Source organism: Chiloscyllium punctatum, chromosome 4 (genome assembly GCF_047496795.1).
Source record: "Chiloscyllium punctatum isolate Juve2018m chromosome 4, sChiPun1.3, whole genome shotgun sequence".
In the NCBI taxonomy this organism is placed as follows: domain Eukaryota; kingdom Metazoa; phylum Chordata; class Chondrichthyes; order Orectolobiformes; family Hemiscylliidae; genus Chiloscyllium; species Chiloscyllium punctatum.
In genome coordinates, this window is record NC_092742.1 from 42252554 (window position 1) to 42279821 (window position 27268).

At 39.5% G+C, this 27268-nt stretch overlaps 1 protein-coding gene across 1 annotated transcript in view; it reads right to left on the reverse strand.

Annotated features, from left to right (window-relative positions):
* The window catches only part of LOC140476223 (ribosome quality control complex subunit NEMF-like), a 132666-nt gene extending 105925 nt beyond the window's left edge, over positions 1-26741 (reverse strand). Inside the window, exons 1-6 of the mRNA XM_072568478.1 lie at positions 26631-26741; positions 14420-14488; positions 10450-10552; positions 9396-9521; positions 4988-5136; positions 2726-2793 (exon numbers count right to left, since the gene is read on the reverse strand). Coding sequence (XP_072424579.1) covers positions 2726-2793; positions 4988-5136; positions 9396-9521; positions 10450-10552; positions 14420-14488; positions 26631-26686 — 571 coding nt within the window. The 5' untranslated portion in view covers positions 26687-26741. The remainder of the gene's footprint in view (positions 1-2725; positions 2794-4987; positions 5137-9395; positions 9522-10449; positions 10553-14419; positions 14489-26630) is intronic.
* Between the last annotated feature and the right edge of the window lie 527 nt (positions 26742-27268).

Here is a 27268-nt window from a genome sequence, read left to right on the forward strand (position 1 = left end):
TTTCTTAAATACTGGCACCATGTTAGCTAACTTCCAGTCTTCTGGCAAGTCATCAGTGACTATCAATGATACCAATATCTCAGCAAGAGGCCCAGCAATCACTTCCCTAGCTTCCCACAGAGTAATAGGTACACCTGATCAGGTCCTGGGGATTAATCCACTTTTATGCGTTTCAAGATATCCAGCACTTCCTCCTCTGTAATATGGACATTTTTCAAGATGTCACTATCTATTTCCCTACATTCTATATCTTCCATGTCCTTTTCCACAGTAAACACTGATGCAAAATACGTGTTTTGTATGTCCCCCATTTCCTGCAGCTCCACACAAAAGCCACCTTGCTGATCTTTGAGGAACTTTATTTCTCCCTAGTTACCTTTTTGTCCTTAATGTATTTGTAAAAACCTTTTGGATTCTCCTTAACCCTATTTGCCAAAGCTATCTCATGTCCCCTTTTTGCCCTCCTGATTTCCCTCTTAAGTATACTCCTACTGACTTTTTACTTTTCTAAGGATTCACTCGATCTATCCTGTCTATACCTGGCATATGCTTCCCCCTTTTTCTTAACCAAACCCTCGATTTCTTTAGTCATCCAGCTTTCCCTAGAACTACCAGCCTTTCCTTTCACCCAAATGGAATATACTATCTCTGGACTCTCATTATCTCATTTCTGAAGGCTTTCCATTTTCCAGCCATCCCTCTACCTGCGAACATCTATCTCAAATCAGCTTGAGAGTTCTTGCCGGATACCGTCAAAATTAGCCTTCCTCCAATTTAGAGCTTCAACTTTGAGGCCTAGTCGATCCTTTTCCATCTAATTGATCAGGTCTTGGGGATTTGTCTACCTTTATGCATTTTAAGACCTCCAGCACCTCCTCTGCTGAAATGTGTACTCTCTTGAAGACATCATCATCATTATTTTTTATTTACCCAAGTTCCCGAACTCCCATGTCTTTCAAGATGGTAAATACTAAAACAAAATATTCATTTAGGTCTCATTGTCGTTGTCGTTCCGTACACAGATGGCCTTGACCTTTAAGGAGTCCTATTCTCTGCCTAATTACTCTTTTGGCCTTAATACACGTGTAGAATCTCTGCTTCCTATATACTCCTCAATACTACTCCTCAATGCTTCCTACTGCCACTCCAACTAATCCATGCGCTTTGAGAGGAGCTGTAGCCTGACAAATTTCATTCAGACATAGTCACCAAGGAAACTCAACTGCTCCCTCATCTCCCACATCTGACAGGAGGAACATGTCACTCCACTCACTGCCATCTCTGCCCCTTTAACGACTAGCACACTTGGCCGGGTTTGGGGGGGGGGGGGGGGATGAATGGAATCTTACCTTATTGCTGTTCTGTTCGCCCTTCTCAACAAAGCCCCGTATTTATTTCAGCCCACTCACAGATGTAGCTCATCTCAAAAATAGTCAGAACAAGACACGGCAATGCCTTCCCTCTCTCACTTGCCTTAACTCCACACTAACTCAATTCTCAGGTGTTTTCAGTTGTCAACTATGAAGGCCAACACAAAATATTGACATGAGCCATTTCCTTATTCCTTGTCATAAATTCTCCTTTTAAGCTCTAATGGGACTCACATTTGCTTCTGTTACAGTTTTCATTTCTTTCTTACTTCTACAAAGTCTTACGATCTATTTTCATTTTAATATTAATTAATGTTATACTTTCTCATAATATTGATTATTTGGTCTTTACTTGCTAATTTATAAAACTGTCCTAGTCCTCAAACTTACCATTAGGAACACTGAAACAGAATTAGGTCTTTAAGCCCTTGAGCATGTTCCACCATTCAATGAGATCATGGCTGATCTGTAGCCTAATTCCATATACCTGACTTTGGCCTATATGCCTTAATACTGTTGCTTCACAAAGGGATCTAATTCAGATTTAAAACTGACGATTGATTCAGCATCCACTGCCATTTGTGGAAAAACTTCCAAACATTTTCCACCCTTTGTTTATAGAAGTGCTTCCTAACATCTCTCCTGAACAGTCTGGCCCTGATTCTCAGATCATGCCCCCTACTTCCAGAATCGCCAACCTGCAGAAATAGTTTATCTATTCCGTCTTTTCCTGTTGAAGATTTCTTGGCAATATTATAAAGCTCTTTTCTAATAATATTTTTAAGTTCTTTAGTTTTCTACATATGGAATACTTCCCTGTGGACTTTTTAATTGAAACATCCATTTTTTTAAGTCAAATGAAATATTTCCTTAAGTGTTTACCATCACTAATCCACAATCATACCTTTTGAGCAAGTACAAAAGCTTTTATATTCATATTTAATTCATTCATACTCCTCTTTCCAGAATGCTCATCTTGAAGAAGTTCTGCTCTTCTCTCTGACAAAAGTTCTTGCTTTGCTCTTTTCCATTCTTTCTTTCAGTCTTTCAACTTACTTAAAATCTGTTACAACAAAATCTTTTCCCAATTCTATTGAGACTGCAACATTAACTCTGATTTGACCTCCACATTTGCTGCCTGACCTGCTTCTTTTCCAGCATTTTCTGATTTTTAAAATTATATTTCCAGCACCTGCAGTACTTTGTTTTGCATTAGCAATACTTCAATACTTACTTTTCCTGATTTTATTCCACAACATTGAGAATATTATAATGCAACTAGTATATTGACATCTCAGAGATTTCTTGATTTTGATCATTTATCTACTGTACTTATTTTTAAAAAAACAACTCACAAAGGTGGGGATTGAGTACTTTCTTGATTTGTTCTCCTTTTGGTGTATTAGCCAAGACCTCGGTCAACCTGTAGAACAATTAGAAATTTCAACAATTACAAAGAATGGCACCTTTAATTACTTCAATATATAGATGCATTAATGAAAAATTGAAAATTATGCTGTGCAGGAATTTTCTACTGCATTAAATCTGGTTAACTCAGTTCCTGAGATCAAAAGAAAGGTCCCCTCTTTCATTTTGTGTTCACTTACCGCCTCAGAAGAAGTGGTCTTATTGAAATAAAATGTAAATGGGATTGATTTCAGAAAGTTTTCCTTAGAGGTTTGTTTTGCTGTGGAATGCGCTTCTTGCTACAGTACAAAGAAATGCACAAAGAAATGTATGCCAAGGTTGCCACAAGGCCTCTCAGATTCAATCTGTCAATAACTTTATCGCACTTCTGGAAAAGTAATCACTACCTTTTCAGGACAGGCAAACAGGATCACTGGAGTGAGGTAACTTTTGGCTCATGTTAGAAAACAACCAAAAAGGGATGCTAGGCCATTTGTTATTACCAGTCCTGTAGTCCTGCAGCATCAGAATACCTTTCTCGGATTCTGGATGAATTTCTGTTCTAAAGGGTTTATCTTTGCTCGCATCATTTCAAGCCTCAGCAGTCAACAAAATACTGAAATACAACTGAATTAAGTTCTATTCAAGATGTGCTTTGACCAACTTTTGTCTGGGAACAAGGAAGGAAATTCAATCCAACACCATTTAGGTAATGACAATCTGAAATGCACCTGAAAGAAATGCTAAATATATCATCCATTAATATTTAAATAAGCATGAAAAGGACACTACTGCACTTTTGTCATCTATCACCAAATCGACAACAATACAAAACTACTGAAACAAATAAGTGCGTGAAAATTTGTTGAGGTGTTCATTCTATAATTTATGAGGGTTACAGCCAGTCAATTTCAACACAAAAGATGAAGAAGTTTAAAATCAACAGAAACAGTATCACAGACTTTAAATTTACAAAAGTGGGACAGATATTTGCTTTACTCATCTGGAGCAGTATTCTTGCAAGGTCAAAACTATGGGATTATTTAAAAGAGGCTCAACTTTAAATAATTTGGGCCTCCCAACTGTGGTTTTAGATAGATGTTAAGGTGCTCGGTCAAACATATGCCCATTGTACACCTGATTGAAAATCTTCTTGTAACTTTGCTTGTTGTGCTCTGTTTCTTTCCAATATTAAACAAGATATTTAGTCAGCGTTTTTTTAAAAAGAAATTCCTGATGCAAATCTCCAGTATCATGTACCAATATGCAGCTATATAAATCCTTTCGTAATGCTTTAAAATGTTATTTAATGCACATTCATAACAAGAATCTGAAACAACCAACAAAATAAAAATTGCCAGACAATGATTTCAGAATTGATAGTCAACAGTTTGGTCAAAGAGAGAGAGAGGTGCACCTTAAACGAGGAAAAAAAGAGGAAGAGCAGAGAGAAGAGGAAAAGTGGATTGAAAAGGAATTGGATAGTCGAATTTTGTACCGCTGTGTCATAAGTATGAGCAAAGGTTTTTAAAAGGTGGAAAATGGGATGTTGACCAGGACAGCATCAGAATAATCAAAATCTAGATATCGCATTGGTGTGAATAAGGGTTTCAATAGCAGATGATCAAGACAAGGTTGAAGGTTAAGGTTAAGGTGGAAACAGGCAATCTTGGTGATGGTGACTACATATTGAGGGTCAAACATAACTGCATGGACAGGGTACAGGCAGGTTGTAAGAAATACATGAAAAATAAAGACAGAGGAAGGTTTAAAGTGGCAATTCTAGAACTCAAGACCCAGGCAGTTGAAGGCACAACTACCATCGATGGAGCAAGTAAAATCAGAGATATGCAAGAAGCCAGAGTTGGAGCAATGCAAAGATCTCAAATAGTTCTAGGAGCTGAAAAGATTACGCAGAAGAGAACAATAGTTCATTATCTGGACAATCCCAAGTTGTTTCAACTTTATGCAAAGCACTTAAATGGGAGGGGAAAACGTGGTTTAATGTTGAACACCCGATTTCCTAAACAGTAATAAAATTTAGGTATTGAAGATCTTAACACATTTAATTGAAAATTAATTTCAATTGAAAAGTATCGCTCAAGGCAAAGTATAACACTTCATCCACCAGAAACATTATAAAGTTAAAGACAATGTCATAAATGTATTTAGATTTCATTAATTTCAAATGATTTGTATGATGACAGTACCTCTCTAAAGATAGTGGAGGCTCTGGACGTTTAGCACGATCAACAGGATATCGTTCACGAACAGCAAACTTCACATCTTGCACCTCATCAGTACGGAAACGCAGGAGATTTAGAATTGTATACTCATTGTCAGTGAGGATTATGTTACCCTGCAAATACACAGGTAGAAAATATCAAAAACAAAAATCCTGGCAGAAACCAAGAATCACAAGCAGATTTAAATTTCATGAAAATATCAAGTACACGCACCCATATTTGCATTTTTACAGCTTCAATTTAATTATATGACATGAAGAACGGAGAAGTTAATGTCCTTTGTACCTATCAGCATTAAGGAAGCTGATATCAACTAACTGGAAAAAGGTAAAGATTCATGTAGAAAAAACATCACAAAGACAGGTTCATTTGGACAAAGAAGTGTAAACTGATTTTATTGCCACACAAAGTTCGTCCATTCCATCTAGTCGACTTCAGCTTGTCTCAGGTATTCATCTTCTGAAAGTAGCCTTGTCATTTGTTTTAAGCACTAACTTGAAAAAGAATTTTCTTATTTCCCTATTGAACTGAGTAGGAATAACGTGTATTTAACTGCCTCTAATTTTGCATTCTCCCACAAGCGGAAAAATTGTCTCCAGATCTACCCTGCCCAACCTATAATTTTAAATACTTCTACCAGGTCTTGCCAAATCTCTTTTTCAAATAAATAAAACCCTATGTTTCCTTTTTCTCCCCAGAGTGAAAAAAAAAAGGTAAAAAGGAAGAAGGAAAGGGAAAAAAAAGGGAAACAGAAAAAGGGGAAGAAAAAAGGATGGAAAATGACAGACAAAGGGAAGGAAAGAACATACATACATACACAGCCAACAAGGACAAAATCCCACAAATGAAAAGAAAATTAACCATCCTTTTCCATGTTACCAGAAGCTCTATCCTGTATAATTGTTTCTAGAATTTTCCCCACACTGATGTGAACAGGTTGGTCTATAATTGCTAGGCTTATCATTGCAACCTTTTTTGAACAAGAGTGATGTTTGCAATTTTCCAGTCTTCTGGCACCCCTCCGGAATCGAAGGACAACCAAAAGGTTAAAGCCAGGGGCCTTGCAATTTCCAGTCATTTGCTTCAATATCCTTGGATGAATCTCATTTAATCCCAGTGCTTTGTCAAATTTAAGTGCTAAAAGTCTATCCAATACTTCTTCCTTAGCAATTTTAGACTGTTCCAGTCACGGTGTTTCTATCTCTGTCACCATAGCCTTGCTATTACTTACTTCCTTGGTAAAGTCAGGTGCAATAATTTAATTTAATATAATTAGCCATGACTCTTGCCTCCGTGCGTAAATTCCCATTTTGGTTCCTAATCAGATCTATTCCTCTTTTTACTATTTAGACTTCAAGATTTTAGACTTTTCTCAGAATTCCTCCTTGCCTTTTTAAGATTTCTTTCATGTCCCCTCTGGACCTTGTATATTTCTCTTGGTTCCCAATTCTGTTTTCTACCTGACTTGCCAAAGCTTACTTTTCTTTACCTCAATTTATATCTTCTTTGTGTGATGCAAGCAGAATGATTTATATACATTTTAATATCATTCGTTTTTGAATTTTGAACGAATGTTTTATGGCGGTTTATGGGTGTCTTAATAAGTATTTTTGTAGCCATGGTGATTTCTCTAAAATAGTTTGGAGAGAGACATCTTAAAAGAACTAAGCCGTTTTTGTTTACATCGGGAGATTTTACAAGTGACATACAATCTATTGTAATATAATCAGGTTCTCCGTTTGAAGATTCTGACTATGATTTAAGCTTCAGGTGAACCACCAATACCTTAGAAAGAAACCTTTCAGCGTTATTTTCAGTTTAGGGAATTCTGAAGGGTTCCTAGAAGATGAATGCATAAAGCATTGCTCCCGAAAAAGGGAGAAGATAATTTAGATCTCTAAAACAAAAAAACAAACACCTCAGCAAGGGATTTTGTTACAAATCCAGACCAAAGAATTGGGTAAAACCCTAAAGGGATTATCTGTAGCTGAGAAAGTTCAAACTCAGATGTACAAAGGCTCCAGGAAGAGGCTGTCAGATTCTCCAGACTGAGAATTGAAGTCAAAAGTTAAATAAAACTTTCACAGGTAATAGAGAAGGAGATTCTCTCTCATGCGAGCATTTGGGATCAGTGAAGAAGTGCTTTTTTGCAATTAATGGGAATATATTTTGAAATAATTTGTTTTGAAATCTTTAAACATGGTAGACATATAAATAGTTTGGTTTCTTCTAGTTTATCTTCATTTCTTTTGCAAGATGAATTTTTTGCATAATGACTGTCAGCAGTATTGTGTTTATAATTTATAGAGAGACACTCTCATTAAAACCAAATGAAATTGCTCTATGAAGCCAGATTCCAGCCCGAGATGAGAGTTGGCCAGAATAACATCAGCTGGAATCATAACAATTGTCACCCAGGGAGTTCTGGGTTTGTTTGCCCTACCTTTCCCTTTTGAGGAAATATACCATGACTATTCTTAACACTGCTCTTTAAAGTGCAGGGGGCTCCATCTATAAGAATGACCCCAACCTTGCCATTTCGATAAACCACCTTACTTCCAGGCCCACTACAATGTTCCAACAAAACTCAATGCAATACGGAATACCACCTCATCTTTCCACTTTAGCACCCTACAGACTCACACTCAATATTAAGTTCAACAACTTCAAAGCATGACCTCTATCCTCCATTTGATTACAACCACCCCATCTTGTTAATGGGTCTGCTCAGCTGAGAGCAAAACTTTTCTTGTTTTCACAACTATAAATGTACCTATTTTATATCTCCTTTACTATCCTACTATACACTAAAACAACAATGTAAATGCACCATTTTTGTTCCTTAGCTCTAGCCTAATTGATCCTTGAATCCTTCAACACAGCCTCATTCTTCAGCGCTGCAAGGTACTCCTTATAATATATTAGAGGCCACACATTCCACTCTACTAAACTGCACTGCTTTGCCTTAACTTTATTTTCCTTACATTTACTTTATCTGCTTTGAATTGCTTATAATACTTTATTGTAGTGCGAAAGACAGTGGTCAAGTTGTATTATCCCTAGACTATTAATCAAGAGATAAGGTAATGTTTGGGGACCTGATTCAAGGTCATCTGCCATGGCAAATTGTGGAATTTGAATTGAATAAGAATCTGGAAATACTAGTCGAACGATGACTATGAAACCTTTGTCAATTGCCAGAAAAATACCATCTGGTTCACTAATGTCCGTTAGGAAAGGAAACTGCCATTCTTGCCTGATCTGTACCATGTGTGACTCCAGACCCACAGCAACAGTTGCCTCTTAAATGCCCCATGGATAATTAGGAATGGGCAATAAATGCTGGCCTAACCAGCAATGCCCACATCTTGTGAATTAAAAAAAAAGTGATCCTCGCTTCCCTGATGTTTTCAGTTAGCTACTGAAAACTGAAATTTACAGCCATTTAATTTTCTATTTACAGCCTTTTAAAATCAAGTCCCTAATAAATTTACTACCAACAGTTAAGTTAAATGAAAACGTGTAGAGCACTTCCTCCCCACACTTCAAACTCCTCACTCAGTACACTACTTCCTACAGGAACCTCTATAACACCTCTTTCCCGCTCTGCACCTAATTCGCAGATATACTCACTCAGCCCCCATCTCAATCAGGCAAAACCTCCTTCACACTGACCATATGGTGGATCAGTTATCCATATCTCCTCTGAACAATTAATGTCAACTTGTGCTGAACTGAGTAGAGCTGTATTATATAGCCATTTCGGCAGACGGGGAGTTGAGGCTATACAAACAATTGTACGCACAAAAAAAAAGGTTTCAGCCATCTGATAAGGAAATAGTTAACCTATTAACCTGGACTTCATTTGTACCAAGTTGCTAGACAATGTGCTAACCACTGTACTAGTTATTTCTCAGACTGATGATCTAATGTCCCAATAAAAAAAAAGCAAAACAAAATAATTGGCAAAGACAGTGAAGAGTTGTAGAGAATCCCTGCACAGTACCTACTGAGATATACTGAACTATTGTGCATTATTTCCAAATTCCAAAAATCTTAAAAAGATAGAGAATGCACAGATGAAAGAATTGTAGTTTAGACTATTTTATTCTTCAAATGAGAATGTATATATTCAAATTAAATAAAGAACTACTGGTGTACAATAAAATTCTCTTTGGTCTGACTGGACAACCAATGGCAGTATTATTGACAGAATCCAGAGACTTATTCCAAAAAACATGGAACATAAAAGAATAGGGAAGAATGCCCACATTTCAGATGCCATGCAAAAAATACCATTAAATGTTGTCAACTTTGTACAACAATGAACCTGTTCAAAACATGCAGACGAAAGTGAATTTGAGTGACTTACTCGGTCGTATAGTTCAACAATCACGTGGTAAGCTGCTTGATCGGAGCCAAATTGAAAATCAACTATCCTATCAACACCAAGTTGCTTAATGTGGATTAATCTTCGCGATTTTAAATGTTTACGGCACTGTAACGAAAACAAAAATCACAGTTTTAGCAAAGATTCTCTCTAAGTCAAACAGTGACAACAAAGTGAGACAGACAGGAGAAAGGGGATGTTTTATGACTGAATCAGGACTAGAGAAAACAGGAAGATCCGCCATATTTCAACTTAGTTACAAAATAGAACACAGCATATCTAACATAGATTCAGTGACCAGGGAGTTTTTTTTAAAAGCTAAAGCTATTTTCGCAAACAGTGAAGAAGCAATTAAAAAAGGAAGCCAATCAATAATGCCTGTGCCAACTCTCTGCAAGAGCAAATTGACCACACACAACTGCATTCTTTTTCTGTTGCGCTGCATACTCTCTTCAGGAGCTAATCTAATGCCTTTCTGAATTTTAGAACTGAATTAGCCTCCACCACATTCCCAAGCATTGCAGTCTAGCTCCATTGGTTAGATAAGTACTTGTTGCCATTGCTTCTTTTTTCATTCACCTTAAGTTGGTGTCTTGTAGTTGTGAAGCTTTCTGCCAAGGGGAATTAATAAAATTACATAGAACAAACCATTCTTGCAGTTAAAAGCACTGTTTCTAAGTCTCTCCCAAAATGATCATTTATCACAACAACAGTAAAATTAATTCATGTGACTGGTTCTCATACTTTGTGTTTCCCGTTTCACAGATTTTATCATTTTAAGGCTCATATCCACAAAGTTAATGAATACAAAAATTATTTTTGGGAAAAAACAACTCAATTCAAACATTTACTAAATTACCACCTGTACATTCAATTATTGCTTGGTAGATAGTACAGATGCAATTGAACAAGATGCAATTATATATTAAGGATACAGATGTTCAATATACTGTGCAATTGTCAAAGCTTACTAAAAATGTGTTAAAATTATAAAATTATTCGAAGAATTCTGCAGTGGGTAACGGTCACTTTCTACCTTCATTGCAAAGCCTGAAGGCATCATATTCTTTGGCCATTCAAACTCAGTTGTGTGGATCCGGATGCCAGATTCAACCAGAAGTACAGCTTTTGATTCTGGCCTGCAAAATGAAAAAAAGACAGAATGGAAACAAGCTAATTATACAATGTGGGAGTCTGTTAATATGGGCACAGTAAACTAACTTTGCAATTACATTGCATACTGTAAACTTTGTCATTGCATTATAATGACAAACACATACGAATTAAAAATCACAACACCAGGTCATAGTTCAACAGGTTTAATTGGAAGCACTAGCTTTCGGAGCGCTGCTCCTTCATCAGGTGACAACCACCTGAAGAAGGAGCAGCGCTCCAAAAGCTAGTGCTTCCAATTAAACCTGTTGAACTATGACCTGGTGGTGTGTGATTTTTAAACTTTGTACACCCCAGTCCAACACCGGCATCGCCAAATCATGACATACGAATTATGAATTTAGAATCATACAGTATAACAGAGCGTCTTTGGCTCACCAAGTCTATAAGTCCAAGATGAGAGTAGGCCCCTCAAAGCTCCTCCTCCATTCAGAAAGTGTTGGCTGAACTGATTATTTCACATTCCTTCACATCCATGATAAAGATCACCCTTTTGATTATTGTTATGGACCAGACTAAACTCACTACAACTATATCAAGGAGATAGTGTAGACCAAATTTTTAATCTTATTTCAAGGCAAGTGTAAGGTGCTGTGTTCCAGACGCAATTCAATTAGTCACACTACTTGGCTTTAAGCAAAGTACAATATAAAACCTAGTTAAAATACCAAGAAAAGAAAGAAGAATTGGTATAACTTTAACTCAATTGGAAAACTTAACAGAATAATAGATTAATTTAACTAAACAGCAACTGTTCCAATATAGTAACATTCCACAAACACAACTAAGGCAAAGGCAAAGTGAGTAAAATGGATCGTTTCACATGTTATTCTGGCAGCGGAGAGAACTCCAGCCTTTCTCTGTGGCAGAGAGAGATGTAAATGTTTCCACCGCCACCTTCACAACCCAACAACTACTGACAGCTAAACTAAAGCCCTAGCTCTGTAAGACCCTGACCCCATCCATTCATGCAGCTTCTACTGTTCTAACTTGAAAAAAAACCAAAGCCTCACAATCTGTTTACTTAATTGACTTCGAGGAGACAGCTCATTACCTATGGCTCAAAACCTCTCCTTGATAAAAATTAAGACAAAATACACCTCTTAGAGCCATAGAATCGTCACATTATCAAAAATCCACCCTAATATTCAAACATAATTCTTCATTGCCTTTTGAGGAGAAGAATTGCAAAGATTCACCAGCTTCGAAGAAAAAAAATCTAACTGCGATCGTTAAATTCAACTCCATCAACCCTGCAAAGCCCTCCTTCCTAACAGTCATACAGCATGTGAGAAAGCTTGTAGCCTTACGTGTGACACATCTGCTATAGGAGTTGCAGGAAAGCACATTACCACAGGGGATTGGGGAATAAGGGGGGGGGGGCATTTGTTCAAAAGAATTAAGGATATCTGTTCTAAGTGTCAATGGATCAGTGTAAATAAGGAGATAACATTTGTTCACTTGTGGAGTATGTGGCAGTACTTCCTTTTGACCCAGAGAGCTGGAACCTCCGCATATTTTACAGTTGGATGTTAGATAACTGAATTTCTGGTTTATATTGAAGGCTCCTAAAAAAAAACATACACAAGTCGGAAAAGAACTTGTGATTTAATAAGCTGAGTGGAATATGCACGTAATAGAACAATCCTGATACATTTTCATGTATACCACATTCAGCAGATTTGAATTTATGAATCTAAACTCTTTAATCTTGACTATTCAGGAATGTGAATGTCTCATTACCCTTACAAGCTGGGTAAACACAAAAGCTGAAACTAAGATAGAAAGAAAGTTGGAAGATGTTCATACATGAGAGAAGGAGAGACAGGACAGAAGTTGGTGGAAAGGTCAACTCTTTCTGGTCTGATTTGACTGTACACTTGCTTGTCATGGACTGAATGTTTGTGTGTTGTCCCCTGGAGCTCAAGATCAGGAATGTTATCAAATTAATTTGCCTTTTGGGAATCTAACATGATTTTTTTAAAAAGCCATGTTGTAGGACAATGGTACTAGGCACGTCAGCTGAGCGAGGTTACCTCATAACCTTTTCCACATAATTCTCTTCTATGATTTACTGTTAAAAGGAAAGCTTATCTAGACAAAGCAATTGTCCATTTGGTCTGGCTTGATCAGGGTTTCCCACTTTGATGTGCATGAAACTTAACTAGTCAAGTTTACTCAGACCTGTCAATTAGTTTCTCTTCCTCTACAAACCTTTGCCACTTTATTGCTGCTTATCTGATTAAGGACATGTGATGTTTTTGTAATCTCAGTACCAATTTATGTATAAAGACAGCTTGTTTGCAGCAATAGAGGGAGTAGCCTGAGAGAGCTCTTGGAGGTAAGAGGTGATGCCGCTACTCTGCTAATGCTTTTAAAACCTTAGCTCAAGCCTGGCTTGTAGGTATCTTGGCTTGTTATAGTGTAACATTGATGCCATTAGTACATAAAAGGTAATAATTTAAATTGTAAGAATTTTGTACTCTTATATAATCTCGGAGATGAAGCAAGAGAGGCTTACAGGTCACATGCATTTGGGATTCCCCAACTAGTCCACGCCAACCAAGTTTCCCAAACTAAAGCTAATCCCACTTGTCTGTTTTGGCCAATATCCCTCTAAAACTTCCTTATTTATGTACCTGCCCAAACGTCTTTTAGATGCAGTAACTATCTGCATCTACTACTTCTTCCACGCAATTCATTCCACATACTAACTACCCTCTGCGATAAATTGCCCCTCAAGTACCTTTTATATCTATCTTCTCTCACCTTAAAAATATATGTTGCCTAGTTTTGAACTTCCCCCACCCTATAGAAAAGGCTGGAATAAGAGTAGGCCATTCAGTCCATTAAGACTGCTCCATGCTTTATAATAATCATGGTTGATTGAATTGTTCAACCCTTTTACCTACAGTATACATATAATCTGCATTTGAGTTCAGAAAGAATATCAAAATCTAAATATATTCAAAGGCGAAGTTTCCACAGCTATCTGGAGGAAAAACCTCAATTCAAACTCTAAAATTGGTTCTCCTCATCTCAAGTCCTAAATGGCATCCCCCTTATTTTCATATACTCCTCAACCAAAAGGAAATATCTTACCTGCATCTACTCTGTCTAACCCTCTTAAGTATTTTGTAGGTGTCAATTACATTGTCTCTTATGCTACAAAATTCTAGAGAATACATCTGGAACTTCTGCCAAAATTGGGAGAACTGTCTCACAGACAACCAAGCAACAGTTTGACATTTTTTTTAGATTAGATTACTTACAGTGTGGAAACAGGCCCTTCGGCCCAACAAGTCCACACCGACTCGCCGAAGCACAACACACCCAGACCCATTCCCCTACATTTATCCCTGCCCCCAATACAAGGGGCAATTTAGCATAGTCAATTCACCTAACCTGCATATTGTTGGACTGTGGGAGGAAACCGGAGCACCTGGAGGAAACCCACGCAGACACGGGGAGCATGTGCAAACTCCACACAGTCAGTCGCCTGAGGCGGGAATTGGCGCTGGCGCTGGGTCTCTGGCACTGTGAGGCAGCAGTGCTAACCACTGTGACAACCACCTGAAGAAGGAGCAGCGCTCCAAAAGCTAGTGCTTCCAATTAAACCTATTGATCTATGACCTGGTGGTGTGTGATTTTTAACTTTGTACACCCCAATCCAACACCAGCATCTCCAAATCATGACATATGCTCTAGATCAAAGATAGACACAAATATAAAAATAAAAAAAGTGTACAGAAAATAATAATTACACAATTTATTTACTGATGCGTAGCACTTTGACAGATCCAACAAATCACAAGTCACATAGTGAAACTTACTTCTGAAGTCGAATGAGGTAAGTTTTGTTGTCCACATCATACACATTGTTTACCCTCATTCCTAGTAAGCTGAAAAAGAAACAAAAAATTTAAATTGTTTTAAATATGGACAAATAATGAAAAACGTATACATAACCATCATAAAACCAAGTAGTTTATTATGGAATGTTTACAGCGCAAAATGTGACCGTTCTGCTCATCCAGCCTCTTAACTCTCTAAAAGCTCCTTCGAACTCCCCATCCTGCAAATTGCCTCTCCAAGTAATTATCCAATTCCCTTATGAAAGCTGAAAATTGAATCATTTAAACTATCAGGTACTACAATCTAAATCTTAAATACTTGCGTAAAAAGAGATTTTCCTTCACATTGGTTCTTTTGCCAAAGACAATTATCTTAAATCACTATCCTCTGGTTCTCATTTTTCTACCTATGTATTCCATCCAAATCCTCATGATTTTGAAAACCTGTATCAAATCTCCTTTCAGCTGAGAACAGTAACAGACTTTGCCAATCTATCCTTTCATTATCAGAACTATGTTTTTGAATCTTTCCTGCATCCTTCTTAAAATAATCTAATCTATAAAAAAAAAGGTGACCAGGATTGAACATTTATTTTATTTAAGGATGATTTAATGTTTTATGAAAGGTTCACCAGGACTTTGTTGTTTCTATTTCCACACAATTTATAAAAAGGCTATGATCCTGAACGGTTTATCAACCATTTCCTCAACCTGATCTGCTACCTTCGATAATTTGTGCTAATACACTCCTAACACTCCTGCATCTTTTTATCATTAAAAAGGTATCTACAAACAACCTGTTTAGATATGTGATGACAGGTAGGATTTGAACCTGGGCCTTCTAGCCCAGACCTAGGAATACCATCACTGCGCCACAAGAACCCAAAAATACAATCTTTGTTATTCATAGCCAATTGGCTGGAAATCAGCTTTTCATTTAACACTGCAGGGTTGACGATGGCCTAATGCTATTATTGCTAGATTATTAATCCAGAAACTCATCTAATTCAAACCCGGGTTCGAATCTCACCATAGTAGATGTGAAATTTGTACTCTATATTTTTAAAATTTGGAATTAAGAATCTACTGATTGTCATGAAAGCATGCTCATTCTCAGAAAAACCCATCTGGTTCACTTATGTCCTTTAGGGAAGTAAATCTGCCATCCACACCTGGTCTGGACCACATGTGACTCCAGACCCACAGCAATATGGTTGACTCTCAATTGCCCTCCGAAATGGCCTCGCAAGCAATTCAGTTGTACCAACCTCTAGAAAATCTCAAAGAAATGAAACCGAACAGGTCACCTAGTATCAACCTAGGCACCAAAGACAACGACAGAAACAGACCTGTTGATCCTGCAAAGTCCTCCTCACTAATATCTGAGGGCTAGTGGCAAAGTTGGGAGAGCTGTCTCACAGACTAGTCATGCAACAGCCTGATATAGTCATCTGTACGGAATTATAGCTAATAGACAATGTCCCAAACACTACTATCACCATCCCTGGATATGTCCTGTCTCACTGGTAGATCAGTCCCAGCAGAGGTGGTGGCACAGTGATATACAGTCAGGAAGGAGTTGCCCTGGGAGTCCTCAATGTTGACTCTGGACCCCATGAAGTCTCATAGCTTCAGATTTAACATGGGCAAGGAAATGTCCTGCTGATTGCCATATACAGTCCTCCCTCAGCCATTAAATCGGTACTTCTCCATGTGGGACAATATTTAATTATAGAGAGTCATAGAGATGTACAGCCCAGAAACAGACCCTGCGGTCCATGCCAACCAGATATCCTAAATTAATCGAGTCCCATTTGCCAGCATTTGAACCATATCCCTCTAAACCGTTCCTATTCATATACCCATCCAGATACCTTTTATATGTTGCAATTGTACCAGCCTCCATCACTTCCTCTGGCAGCTCATTCCATTCACACACCACTCTCTGTGTGAAAAGGTCACCTCTTAGATTCTTTTTAAATCTTTTCCCTCTCACCCTAAAGCCAGTTCTGGACTCCCCCCAATCACAGGGAAAAGACCTTGTCTATTTACTCTACTCATATGATTTTACAAAAGTCTATAAAGGTCATCCCTCAGCCTCCAACACTCCAGGGAAAATACCCCAGTCTATTTAGCCTCTCCCTATTACACGAACCATCCAACCCTGGCAACATCCTTGTAAATCTTTTCTGAACCCTTCCAAGTTTCACAACATCCTTCCTATAGCAGGGAGACCAGAATTGCACACAATATTGCAAAAGTGGCCTAACCAATGTCCTGTACAGCTGTAACATGACCTTTCAAATCATACACTCAATGCACTGACCAATAAAGGTAAGCATACCAAACATCTTCACTATCCTATCTACCTGCAACTCCACTTTCAATGAACTATGAACCTGCAATCCAAGGTCTTTTTGTTCAGCAACACTCCCCAGGACTTACCATTAAGTGTATAAGTCCTGCTAAAATTTGCCTTTACAAAATGCAACACCTCACATTTATAGAAATTAAACTTCACCTGCCACTCCTCGGCCCACTGACCCATCTGATCAAGATCCCATTGTATTCGGAGATAACCTTCTTTGCTATCCACTACACCTCCAATTTTGGTGTCGCCTAGCTTAAAAAAAAACATCTGCTTTGCCATCTTTCTTCTTTCATTAAGAAGCTGTTCATAGAAGATGCCAGATAAGACTTTATGCCACTAACTGCTATCCTGCTGCATGTTCCATTGTTGTCATTGTCTAAGAGCTGCAACTGCTTCTCAACTTCCCTCAGGATAGAAGACAAAACAAAAAAGTGGAAAGTTCTCGTAATGCTGCATTCTGGACTTCATCATCTTCATCTCAAACTTCAATTTCCCCCGCAGCAACAAGTTATAGATAAGTCTCCGCTTCTTCAAATCCAACTTGCTTTGCAAGAGCAACACAATGTTCTTTGATTGCTGGAAACTCCTCAGATGGATGAACACCTTTAAATCATGAAGAAAATCTGGGAGAACCTTCCGCCAAACTGCGTGTAAGCAGTCCTCACTGACATCACCCCTGCCTTCCACAATGCTATCAATAGCATTCATAATGTTAAAGCTCTTCCAAAATTGAAGAACACTGTCCTCATTATACTCCTCGGTAGCTGCAATCAGCTTCCCAAACGTGCGCCTTAAATAATAAGCTTTAAAAGCTGCTATTGCACCCTCGTCCATGAGTTGAATGAGAAAAATTGTGCTCAGAGGTAGAAATAGCACTTTGATGCTCTCAGAAAGCTCACCAATGGTGGGAGAATGGCTTTGTGCATAGCTCAGAATGTGGAGAATCTTAAATCTAAATCTTTGCTCCTGCAATAATTTCTAAAAACATCCTCGAAAACATCAACATTAAAGTCAGAAAAAAATTGCTCTCTATTATCCAGCCACCTTTGCTTGACCTGAACTAAACACCTAAAATGGACTTAAAGTAATTGGGGATGGAAGTGCATAATAGCCAATGGGAGTTTGTGTTTTAAAAATATTGTTCTCCAATTCACCAATCGCATTATAGCCAAATCGCATTGACAAAGTGCACATTACAGGAGAACAAACTGTAACCGTAAGTACTAGAAACACTTATAGGTCAGATCTTTAAAATTACAAACAAGATGCCATATGGATGTAAGTACAAGCATTCATAAGTCAAACATTTGTAATCCAGAGAACCCCTGTACATCACACAAAAAAAACCTAGCTTTATATAGTGCCTTTCACATCTCCAAGGCAATTCAAGCACCTATACAACAGATGAATAATGTTTGAAATGAATTACAATTGTTATTTGGGCAAAACAGCATACATTTGTACAGAAGCAATTTCCACAAATGACAAAGAACACTTTTCATTTTCTTTTTGGTAGTTCTAAGTAGTAGACATGTAGATGTCTTACTGCATCACAAACTCACTGACACACAGCATTGCCCCTTTCTGTCTCAGATCATAATGTCAGTGTCATGGAAAGAAGCCTCTTGGTCGACTGTGTTCACATAGGTCATTAAACACCTGTCTATTCTAATCCCATTTCCCAGCATTTGGCCCATAGCATTGTATGTGTTTCAAACATTCATCTAAAATACCTTTTAAATATTGTGATGATTTCTATCTCAACCACTTTTGCAGGCAGTGAGGTCCAAATATTGAAAATATACATGAAGTATTAAACTTGAAAGTCCTTCACCAAGAAATGCTCAAATAGTGCCACTATTGAAGGAGATGGCTTATATGAAGGACTTATCAGCCAAACTTGGTCAATGGAAAGAGCTGAGGGAATCTACACGAGGAAAAAAAACTTTTTGATCTCATCCTCATTAAACTTATTGCATGTGCAAATATCTATGACAGTATTACCAAAAGCAACCACTGCCGTTTTTACAAACTGAGTTCCATTTTCACAATCAATCATGCTGTTTTGCATGACCACCTACTAAATGGGATAGATTCAAAACAAATCTACTAACTAAAAAAGTAAAGAAAAGGGAGGAATTCAATAAGGAGTACAGTTATTTTAAATCAACCTGTTATGACACACCTCTGGCAAACAGGGCTTGAGGTAGGGACACTTACATAGCACTACATTTCCTTTCCAATAAGGAGTATGAGAAAGGCTGCCAGAAGGCATATTCCTCACCCTGAGCAGGTTGAGGAATGGATGTTGCAGGTTCCAGGGTTTAGATCTTTCATTAAGAACAGGCAAGGCGGTAAAAGAGGGTGAGGTGTGGCCTTGTTAGTCAAGGATAGTATAACGGTGGCTGAAAGAACTTTAGACGAGGACTCATCCACTGAAGTAGTGTGGGCTGAGGTTAGAAACACGAGAGGAGAGGTCACACTGCTTGGAGTTTTTATAGGCCTCTGCAGAGTTCCAGGGAGGTGGAAGAGAGGATTGGCAAAATTATTCCGTGTAGGAGTGAAAGGAACAGGGTGGTCATTATGTGGAACTTTAACCTCCCCAACATTGACTGAAAATGCTACAACGCTAGTATGTCGGATGGATCAGTTTTTGTCCAATGTGTACAGGAGGGTTTCCTGACACAGTAATTTGAAGGGCTGACAAAAGGGGAGGCCACACTGGATCTGGTGCTTGGTAATGAACCAGGCCAAGTGTTTGATTTAGTTGTAGGTGAGCACTTGAGAGAGTGACCATAATTTAGTTACATTTAGTTTAGCGATGAAAAGGGATAGGTACATACCACAGGTCAAGAGTTATCGATGGGGCAAGAATTAGGATGCATAGAATGGGGAATCAAAATGCAGGGGATGCAGACAATGGAAAGGTGGAGCTGGTTTAAGGAACAGATATTGCGTGTCCTTGATAGGTATGTCCCTGTCAGGCAGGGAGGAAGTGATAAGGTAAGGGAAGTGTGGTTTACTACAGAAATTGCATCTCTTGTTAAGCAGAAGGAGTACACGGAATAATTTTGCCAATCCTCTCTTCCACCTCCCTGGAACTCTGCAGAGGCCTATAAAAACTCCAAGCAGTGTGACCTCTCCTCTCGTGTTTCTAACCTCAGCCCACACTACTTCAGTGGATGAGTCCTCGTCTAAAGTTCTTTCAGCCACCGTTATACTATCCTTGACTAACAAGGCCATGTGTTGATGAAGCAAGATGGTTCAGATGAGGCGATGGAGAATTACAGATCAGCTAGGAAGGATTTAAAGGGAGAGTTAAGAAGAGCAAAGAGAGGACACGAGCAGTCTTTAGCAAATAGAATAAAGGAGAACCCCAAAGCTTTCTATAGGTATGGTGAGGAATAAAAGGAATACGAGGGTAAGAATAGGGCCAGTCAAAGACAGAAGAGGAAAGTTGAGTGTGGACCCTGTGGAGATTGGACAGCTGCTAAACGATCATTTCTCATCAGTTTTCACTCGGGTAAAGGAGATTATTGTAGAAGAATGAGGTACGAGATATTAGACTAGAAAGGATTGAGGTTAGTTACAAACAGGTGTTATCAATTCTAAAAGGAGTGAAAGTAGACAAGTCCCCTGGGCCGGATAGGATATAACTGAGGATTCTGTGGGAAGCTAGGGAGGAGGTAGCAGAACCTTTGGCGTTGATATTGGAGTCATCATTGTCTACAGGTTTAGTACCAGAGGACTGGAGGATTGCAAATGTTGTGTCTTTGTTCCAGAAGGGCAGTAGAGATGACCCAGGTAATTATAGGCCAGTAAGCCTTACTTCTGTTGCAGGAAAGGTTTTGGAAAGGATTATAATATTTATAATCATCTAGAAAGCAACAATTTGATTTCAGATAGTCAACATGGTTTTCTCAAGGGCAGGTCATGTCTCACAAACCTCACTGAGGTTTTGAGAAGGTGACCAAGCATGTAGATGAGGGTAGGGTAGTTGACATGGTATACATGGACTTCAGTAAAGCCTTTGATAAGGTTCCACATGGTAGGCTGTTGACAAAAATGCAGAGGCATGGAATTGAGGGTGACTTAGCAGTTTGGATTAGAAACTGGCTTTCTGAAAGAAGGCAACGAGTGGTGATTGATGGAAAATATTCAACCTGGAGTCTGGTTACTAGTGGTGTGCCACAAGGATCTATTTTGGGACCACTGCTGTTTGTCATTTTTATAAATGACTCTGATGCAGGCATAGCTGGATGGATTAGTAAATTTACAGATGACACTAAAGTTGGTGGAGTAGTGGACAGTTTGGAAGAATGTTACAGGTTGCAGGGGGACTTGGATAAACTGCAGAATTGGGCTGAGAGGTGGCAAATGGAGTTCAATGCAGCTAAATGTGAGGTGATGCACTTTGGGAAGAATAACAGGAGACAGAGTACTAGGTCAATGAAAAGATTCTTGGTAGCGTGGATGTACAGAGGGATCTTGGAGTCCATGTACATAGATCCCTAAAAGTTGCCACCCAGGTTGATAGTGCTGTTAAGAAGGCATAAGGTGGGTTAGGTTTCATAGAGGGATTGAGTTCCGGAGCCACAATATCATGCTGCAACTACACAAAACACTAGTGAAGCCACACTTGGAATATTGTATACAGTTCTGGTCGCCATATTTCGGGAAGAATATAGAAGCATTGGAAAAGATGGTCTAGAGGGAAGGTCTTATGAGGAATGGCTGAGAGACTTGGGTCTGTTCTCAATGGAAAGAAGGCAGCTAAGAGGGGATTTGATAGAGACATACAAGATGATCAGAGGATTAGATAGGGTAGACAGTGAAAGCCTTTTTCCTAGGATGATGATGACAGCTTGTACGAGGGGGCATAACTGCAAATTGAGGGGATGATACATTTAAGACAGATGTCAGAGGTAGGTCCTTTACTCAGAGTGGTAAGGGCGTGGAACACCCTACCTGCCAATGTAGTCAACTCAGCCACATTAGGGAGGTTTAAACAATCCTTGGATAAACACATGGATAATGATGGGATAGTGTAGGGGGGGGGACAAACTGAGAATAGTTCACAGGTTGGCGCAACATCAAGGGCCTAAGGGCCTGTTTTGCACTGTATTGCTATAAGGTGTCTATCAGAGGAAGCTAAAAAACAAGGGCCATAGCATGCATATAAGAGGAGCATGTTGTAGAGCCAAGCAACCACAAATCAACTGACCAGATCAAGCATCACAGTTCTGCCATAAAGAAGTGGTTAATAATGTCTGATTGAATGACTAATTGGAGGAGCAGACTTCACAAATATCCACTTCTTCAGTGATGGGACAGCCCAGCAGATCTGTACAAAAGAAAAGGCTTAAGTCATTTCTCATCACCTTTAACGAGAAAAGATGGATTTCAGTCTCCTACTGAGCTGCCCAGCATAACAGGTGCCAGTCTTCACTCAGTTCAGGGTAATTAAGGATATTAAAAATGCATTGGATGCAGCAAAAGCTCTGGGCAATAACAATGTCTATTGGTGTAATCCAAAACACTGCCTTATCTATGACACTGAACATCCACCCTGCAATGTGGAAAGTCATCCAAGTCAATCCAGACCATTAAAGCAAGACAAATCCAATCCAATCCAATCCAGTCCAATTACAATCTGCCCATTTTCAATCATGAACAAAGCGATGGAAAGTGACAATGTTTTTAACAACCAACACTTACTCAACAATAATCTGCTCAACGCAAGCCGCGACATGATCACTCAGTTCCAGGCCTCAATACAACCTTGGTGTAACCAGAGTTTGGATTGTTTCAAAAGAGCTGATGGATTTTCATCAGACAGCAGGCGTGTGGGGCACTGATCTTTGCAAGGTCAAAAAGCTAGGGGATGGGTGAGCAGAGGGTTTTTGCATGAAGCACATTAATTTCATTGAATGGCAATAAATTGACAATCAGTGTGATGACCTATGCTAAACAGATGTACATCCCCCATCAGGATGGTCCGTTAGCTCTCCACTTCTTTAAAAGGCCTGAACCACCCCCATTCTCCACCCCACATGAGCCCCAGACATGCCTGTCTCCTTGTGAGTTATGTGGAACATTCCTTATTCCAATCCTACTCAGGCTGTCCCACAACATTTTCATCAGTAATTGTTGACATAATTGATGCTGCCTCCCTATCTCATTTGGAATTGGAAAAACAGATCAATTTTGTTTCAAGTTTCCAACTTTCTCTCACCTTCACCTGGTTCATCACAGACTGTGTTTCCTTTTTTGGGAACAAGCTGGCCACTGCCTTGACTACACGTCCTCACACCTGATTCCTGCAAGGACTCCAATCCATTATTTTAGTTTCTCCATCACATTTGGCCTCAGACATGTTCACCTTTTTCATCAACTGAGGCTTCCGCACCACTGTGGCTGACAGGGCCCTAAGCTGTGTCCAACCCATGTCTCACATTTCTGGCCTCACTCCTTCCCTTCAACAGCAATAGGGTCCACTTTGACCTCAATTTCCACCGCACCAGCCTCCACATCCAAAGGAACGTAAGGGGTCATTTCTGCCACCTCCAGCAGGATGTCACCACCAGACACTTTAATCCCCTCTTCTCCTTTGTCAACATTCCATGGCGTCTGTTCCCTTCCGGGCACTTTGGTCCACTCCGCCTTCGCTCCTAATACCTCCTCTCACCTCTACAGCATGTTCCCATGCAGAAGATGCAACACTTGCCCATTTACTTTCTCTCTTCTCACTATTCAAGGTCTCAAACACACCTTCTAGTTTATCATAATTGCTGTTCAGAATATGGTCTCCTCTGTAATGGGGAAGTGAAATGTAGAATTTCAAAAATCCAAAGAACTGTGGATGTTGAGATTTTCCAGCAATAGATGAAATGCAGTAAAAACAACAAATGCTGAAGATCACAGCAAATCAGACAACATCCATGGAGAGGGAGTAAGCTGACGTTTCAAGTTTGGATGACCTTCCATCAGAGCTAAAGGTGAAGTGTGGAGGGGACAGCATTTATGCAATATTTGAGGGGTGATGGTGAGCATATTGGGTATAGGTTGCTGATGGAGAAAAGATGCTGATAGCTCAGTTTAAGTGTTTGGAACAGGAGAATGGTAGAACAATGGTGTGAAAGGACACCAAGTGGAATGATAACAAGTTAAAAGATTGGGAAAAAAATGAGAGTTGGTTCACAATATTGAGTTCAACACCTTTAAATTAAGTCTAGAAGACTGTAAAGTGCCTAGTCTGAAGATGGGACATTGTTCCTCCAGTTTGCAGTGTGATTCAGTGGAAGACTACGGCATGCAGAGGAAAGACGTGGGCATTCAAGCAGGATGCAGTGTTAAATTGACCCACTACGGTAAAGTCAGGGTCCTGCTTACGCACAGACTGGAGGTGTTCCGCAAAGTGAACACACAATCTAGAGAAACCAAACGCAAGTAGAGTAGGCCACACTGGGTGCGGCGAATACAATATGCAAGATTGGAGGAGTATTGGTGAAATGCTGCTTCACCTGGAAAGACTGTTTATGCCCTTGGATGATGAGCAGGGAGGTGGTGAAGGAGCAGGTGTTGCATCTTGTGTGGTTACATAGGAAGGTGCCATGGAGAGGAGGAGGTGGTGTTGGTGATCGTGGAATGGACTAGGGTGTCCTGGAGGGAACAATCCCTGTGAAATGCAGACAGGGGAGTGAGGGGAAGAGATGTTTGGCAGTGGTGTCCTGGAGTTGTCTGACATGTCAGAGATTATCCGTTGAACGTGAAGGCTGATGGGATGAAAAGTAGGATAAGAGGTTCACTATTCTGAGTGATGGGAAGGGGCAAGGGCAGAGGTACAGGTGATAGGTCAATGCAGTTGATGGCCTTGTCAACCACAGTGGGTGGGAAACCCCGATTATGCAAGACAGACAGACATGTCAGCAGTGCTGTTCTGGAAGGTGGCATCATCCAAACAGATACGACATAGACAAAGGAACCAGGAGTCCTTGCAGTTCATGGGGGTGTGAAGAGCTATAGTAAAGGTAGCTATGGGAATCAGTGGTTTTGCAGTGGACAGTTTATTCCCTGAAATGGAAACAGAGAGTTCAAGGAAAGAAGGTGAAATGCAGATTGGATGTCAGCTTTGCCAAACACCTACAAAAATGACTTCAAGCTTTCAGTTGCTTGCCACTTCAACACACCACAGAGTTCCCACACCAACATTTCTATCTCAGGCTTGCTACAGTACTCAAGTGAAGTTCATTGCAAGCTGGACCTCATCATCCACAAAGATGCCTTGCATCACTGAGGACCCAATATTGAGTTTCACAATTTCAGAACATGAACATCTTCCTCCAGGTTTGCTGGCCACCCCCAACAAAGGTGATCCCGATTTGTATGGTTTGCTCCCAGCACAGGCAACCCATTTTCAAATATTCACACAGTCTGTTAGTGCCCAGTTAGCATTTTGCTCTCTTAGTTTATCATCAGCAATCCCTTTGTCTGCTTCTCTTTATTCTCTCTCTCAGCGCATCTCCATCAATTTGATTCACACTTTCCTCTCTCTCTTCCTTCTACCACCACTGCACACCACACATTAAGTCATAAGCTAAATAACTATTTCGCAACTGCTTTCAATTCTGACAAAAGGTCACAATATTAAGCATTAACTCTGTTTTTCTCTTCACAAATGCTGCTGAGTTTCTCCAGCACCTTCTGTTTTTATGGCATCATTCAGGCTTGGACTGATACGTACAAACATTCACATCACCCACAAGGCAAGGGCATGTCCAGTATGAAAATCTTCCCTTGATATTGATCTTCATTCAAACAATATCTTGGTGTTACCCTCACTGAACCCCACACCAGGAGCCTGGGAATTAACAGTGACCATCAACTTAACTTGACCAGCCATATAAATAGAGTAGCTAGAAGAGCAAATCAGAGTCTCAGATTTCTGCAGCAAGTAACTCAATTCCTGAATTCCTAAAGCAGGAATATTCTCCATTTGCCTAGAAAACTGCAACTCCATCAACACTCAAAAAGTTAAATAAAATCCAGGATAGAACAGTCTGACTGAATGGCATTTATCCGCCATCTTAAACAGTTACTCCCTCAACCACGACCGCAGAGTGTGAGCAATGTATACTGTCTACCAAACATATTGCAGCAAGTCAACAAGCCTTCAAGATTGCCTTGTGAAGTTACCAACTAAAATACGAACAGCATATTTTTCGGAAACCACTACCTGCAAATGCTCCCCAGAACTAGTCTGGGAAGGTCGGTGCGGACGAGATGGACCGAAGGGTCCGTTCTGTGCTGTATGACTCTGTATACTCATTAAGACCTATAAATATGTTGCCATTCCTTCACTGTTGCTCAGTCAAAAACCTGGAATTCACTCTAAACGAGAAGTACACTGCATGCATTACAACCCTGTATAATATAATCATTACTATCATCTACAGGCAATTTGATGGCCAAAAAAATGTTCATTTTGCTAGCTTTGTCAGCACCGTCCACAAGGGCAAATGTAAATAAAATCACTAAAACAAAACGTTACAAAATCGAACAGCGGTTAAGTAGGACAGGGCTAACTGGGAACCTTCTAAAACCCCACTTTCCACGAAGACACTTGGTTAGGTTTGGACTAAATCCCGCCCCCGCTCTCCTGATGCCTTGCAACGTTAAAGGCGCTTTACAAATACAGCTTGGTGTCACTGACAGTTTGCTGCGTGGCCCAGAAACTCGAACATGTTTCCGAATCATATGGCGAGATTTTCAGCAAGTTAATAGTCAAGCTTATACGGAGTAAGGAAAACCTTCCAGTACCTCTGCAGTTCAGATACAATCGCTCGGATATCGATGGTGTTGAATCGCGACTTCATTTTCGCCGCCAGTCCAAGCGGAGGGTCCTGCCACCGTCTCCGCGGTTATCTGCGCAAGAACCAACTCCATACGGTAAGAAACGAAGGCCAAACCTCCATACTGCGACCGCGCAAGTCAAAATATTATAGGACAACACCTGAAATATTGAACATATCTGCCAACACTGAAGCTTTTAAGTAATACTCTCCTGTTTTGACTTAGTGAACAGGGCTGGTTACTGGGAAACAGCATTATGCCATTGAAGTTATGCTTATGTGGATTAAATTTGATTTCATTGATTTATTGTCACGTACTGAAGTCTAGTGAAAAGTTTTGTTTATGGAAAGTACAAGCAGATCATAATAAGCAAATATGTACAAATCAAAAAGACTTAGGCATACAAAGTTACATTGCACAGGGTCTGAGCTAGGTGAGATCAACATTAACAAGAGCAGTATTATTTGAGGCTAGAAAGTTCATTCATCAGTATTACTATTGGCCAAATAGAAGCTGTTCCTGAATCTGCTCATGCCTGTATTCAGGCTTCTGTATTTTCTACCTGACAGAAGTGGTTATAGGAGGTCATTATGAGGATGCAATGG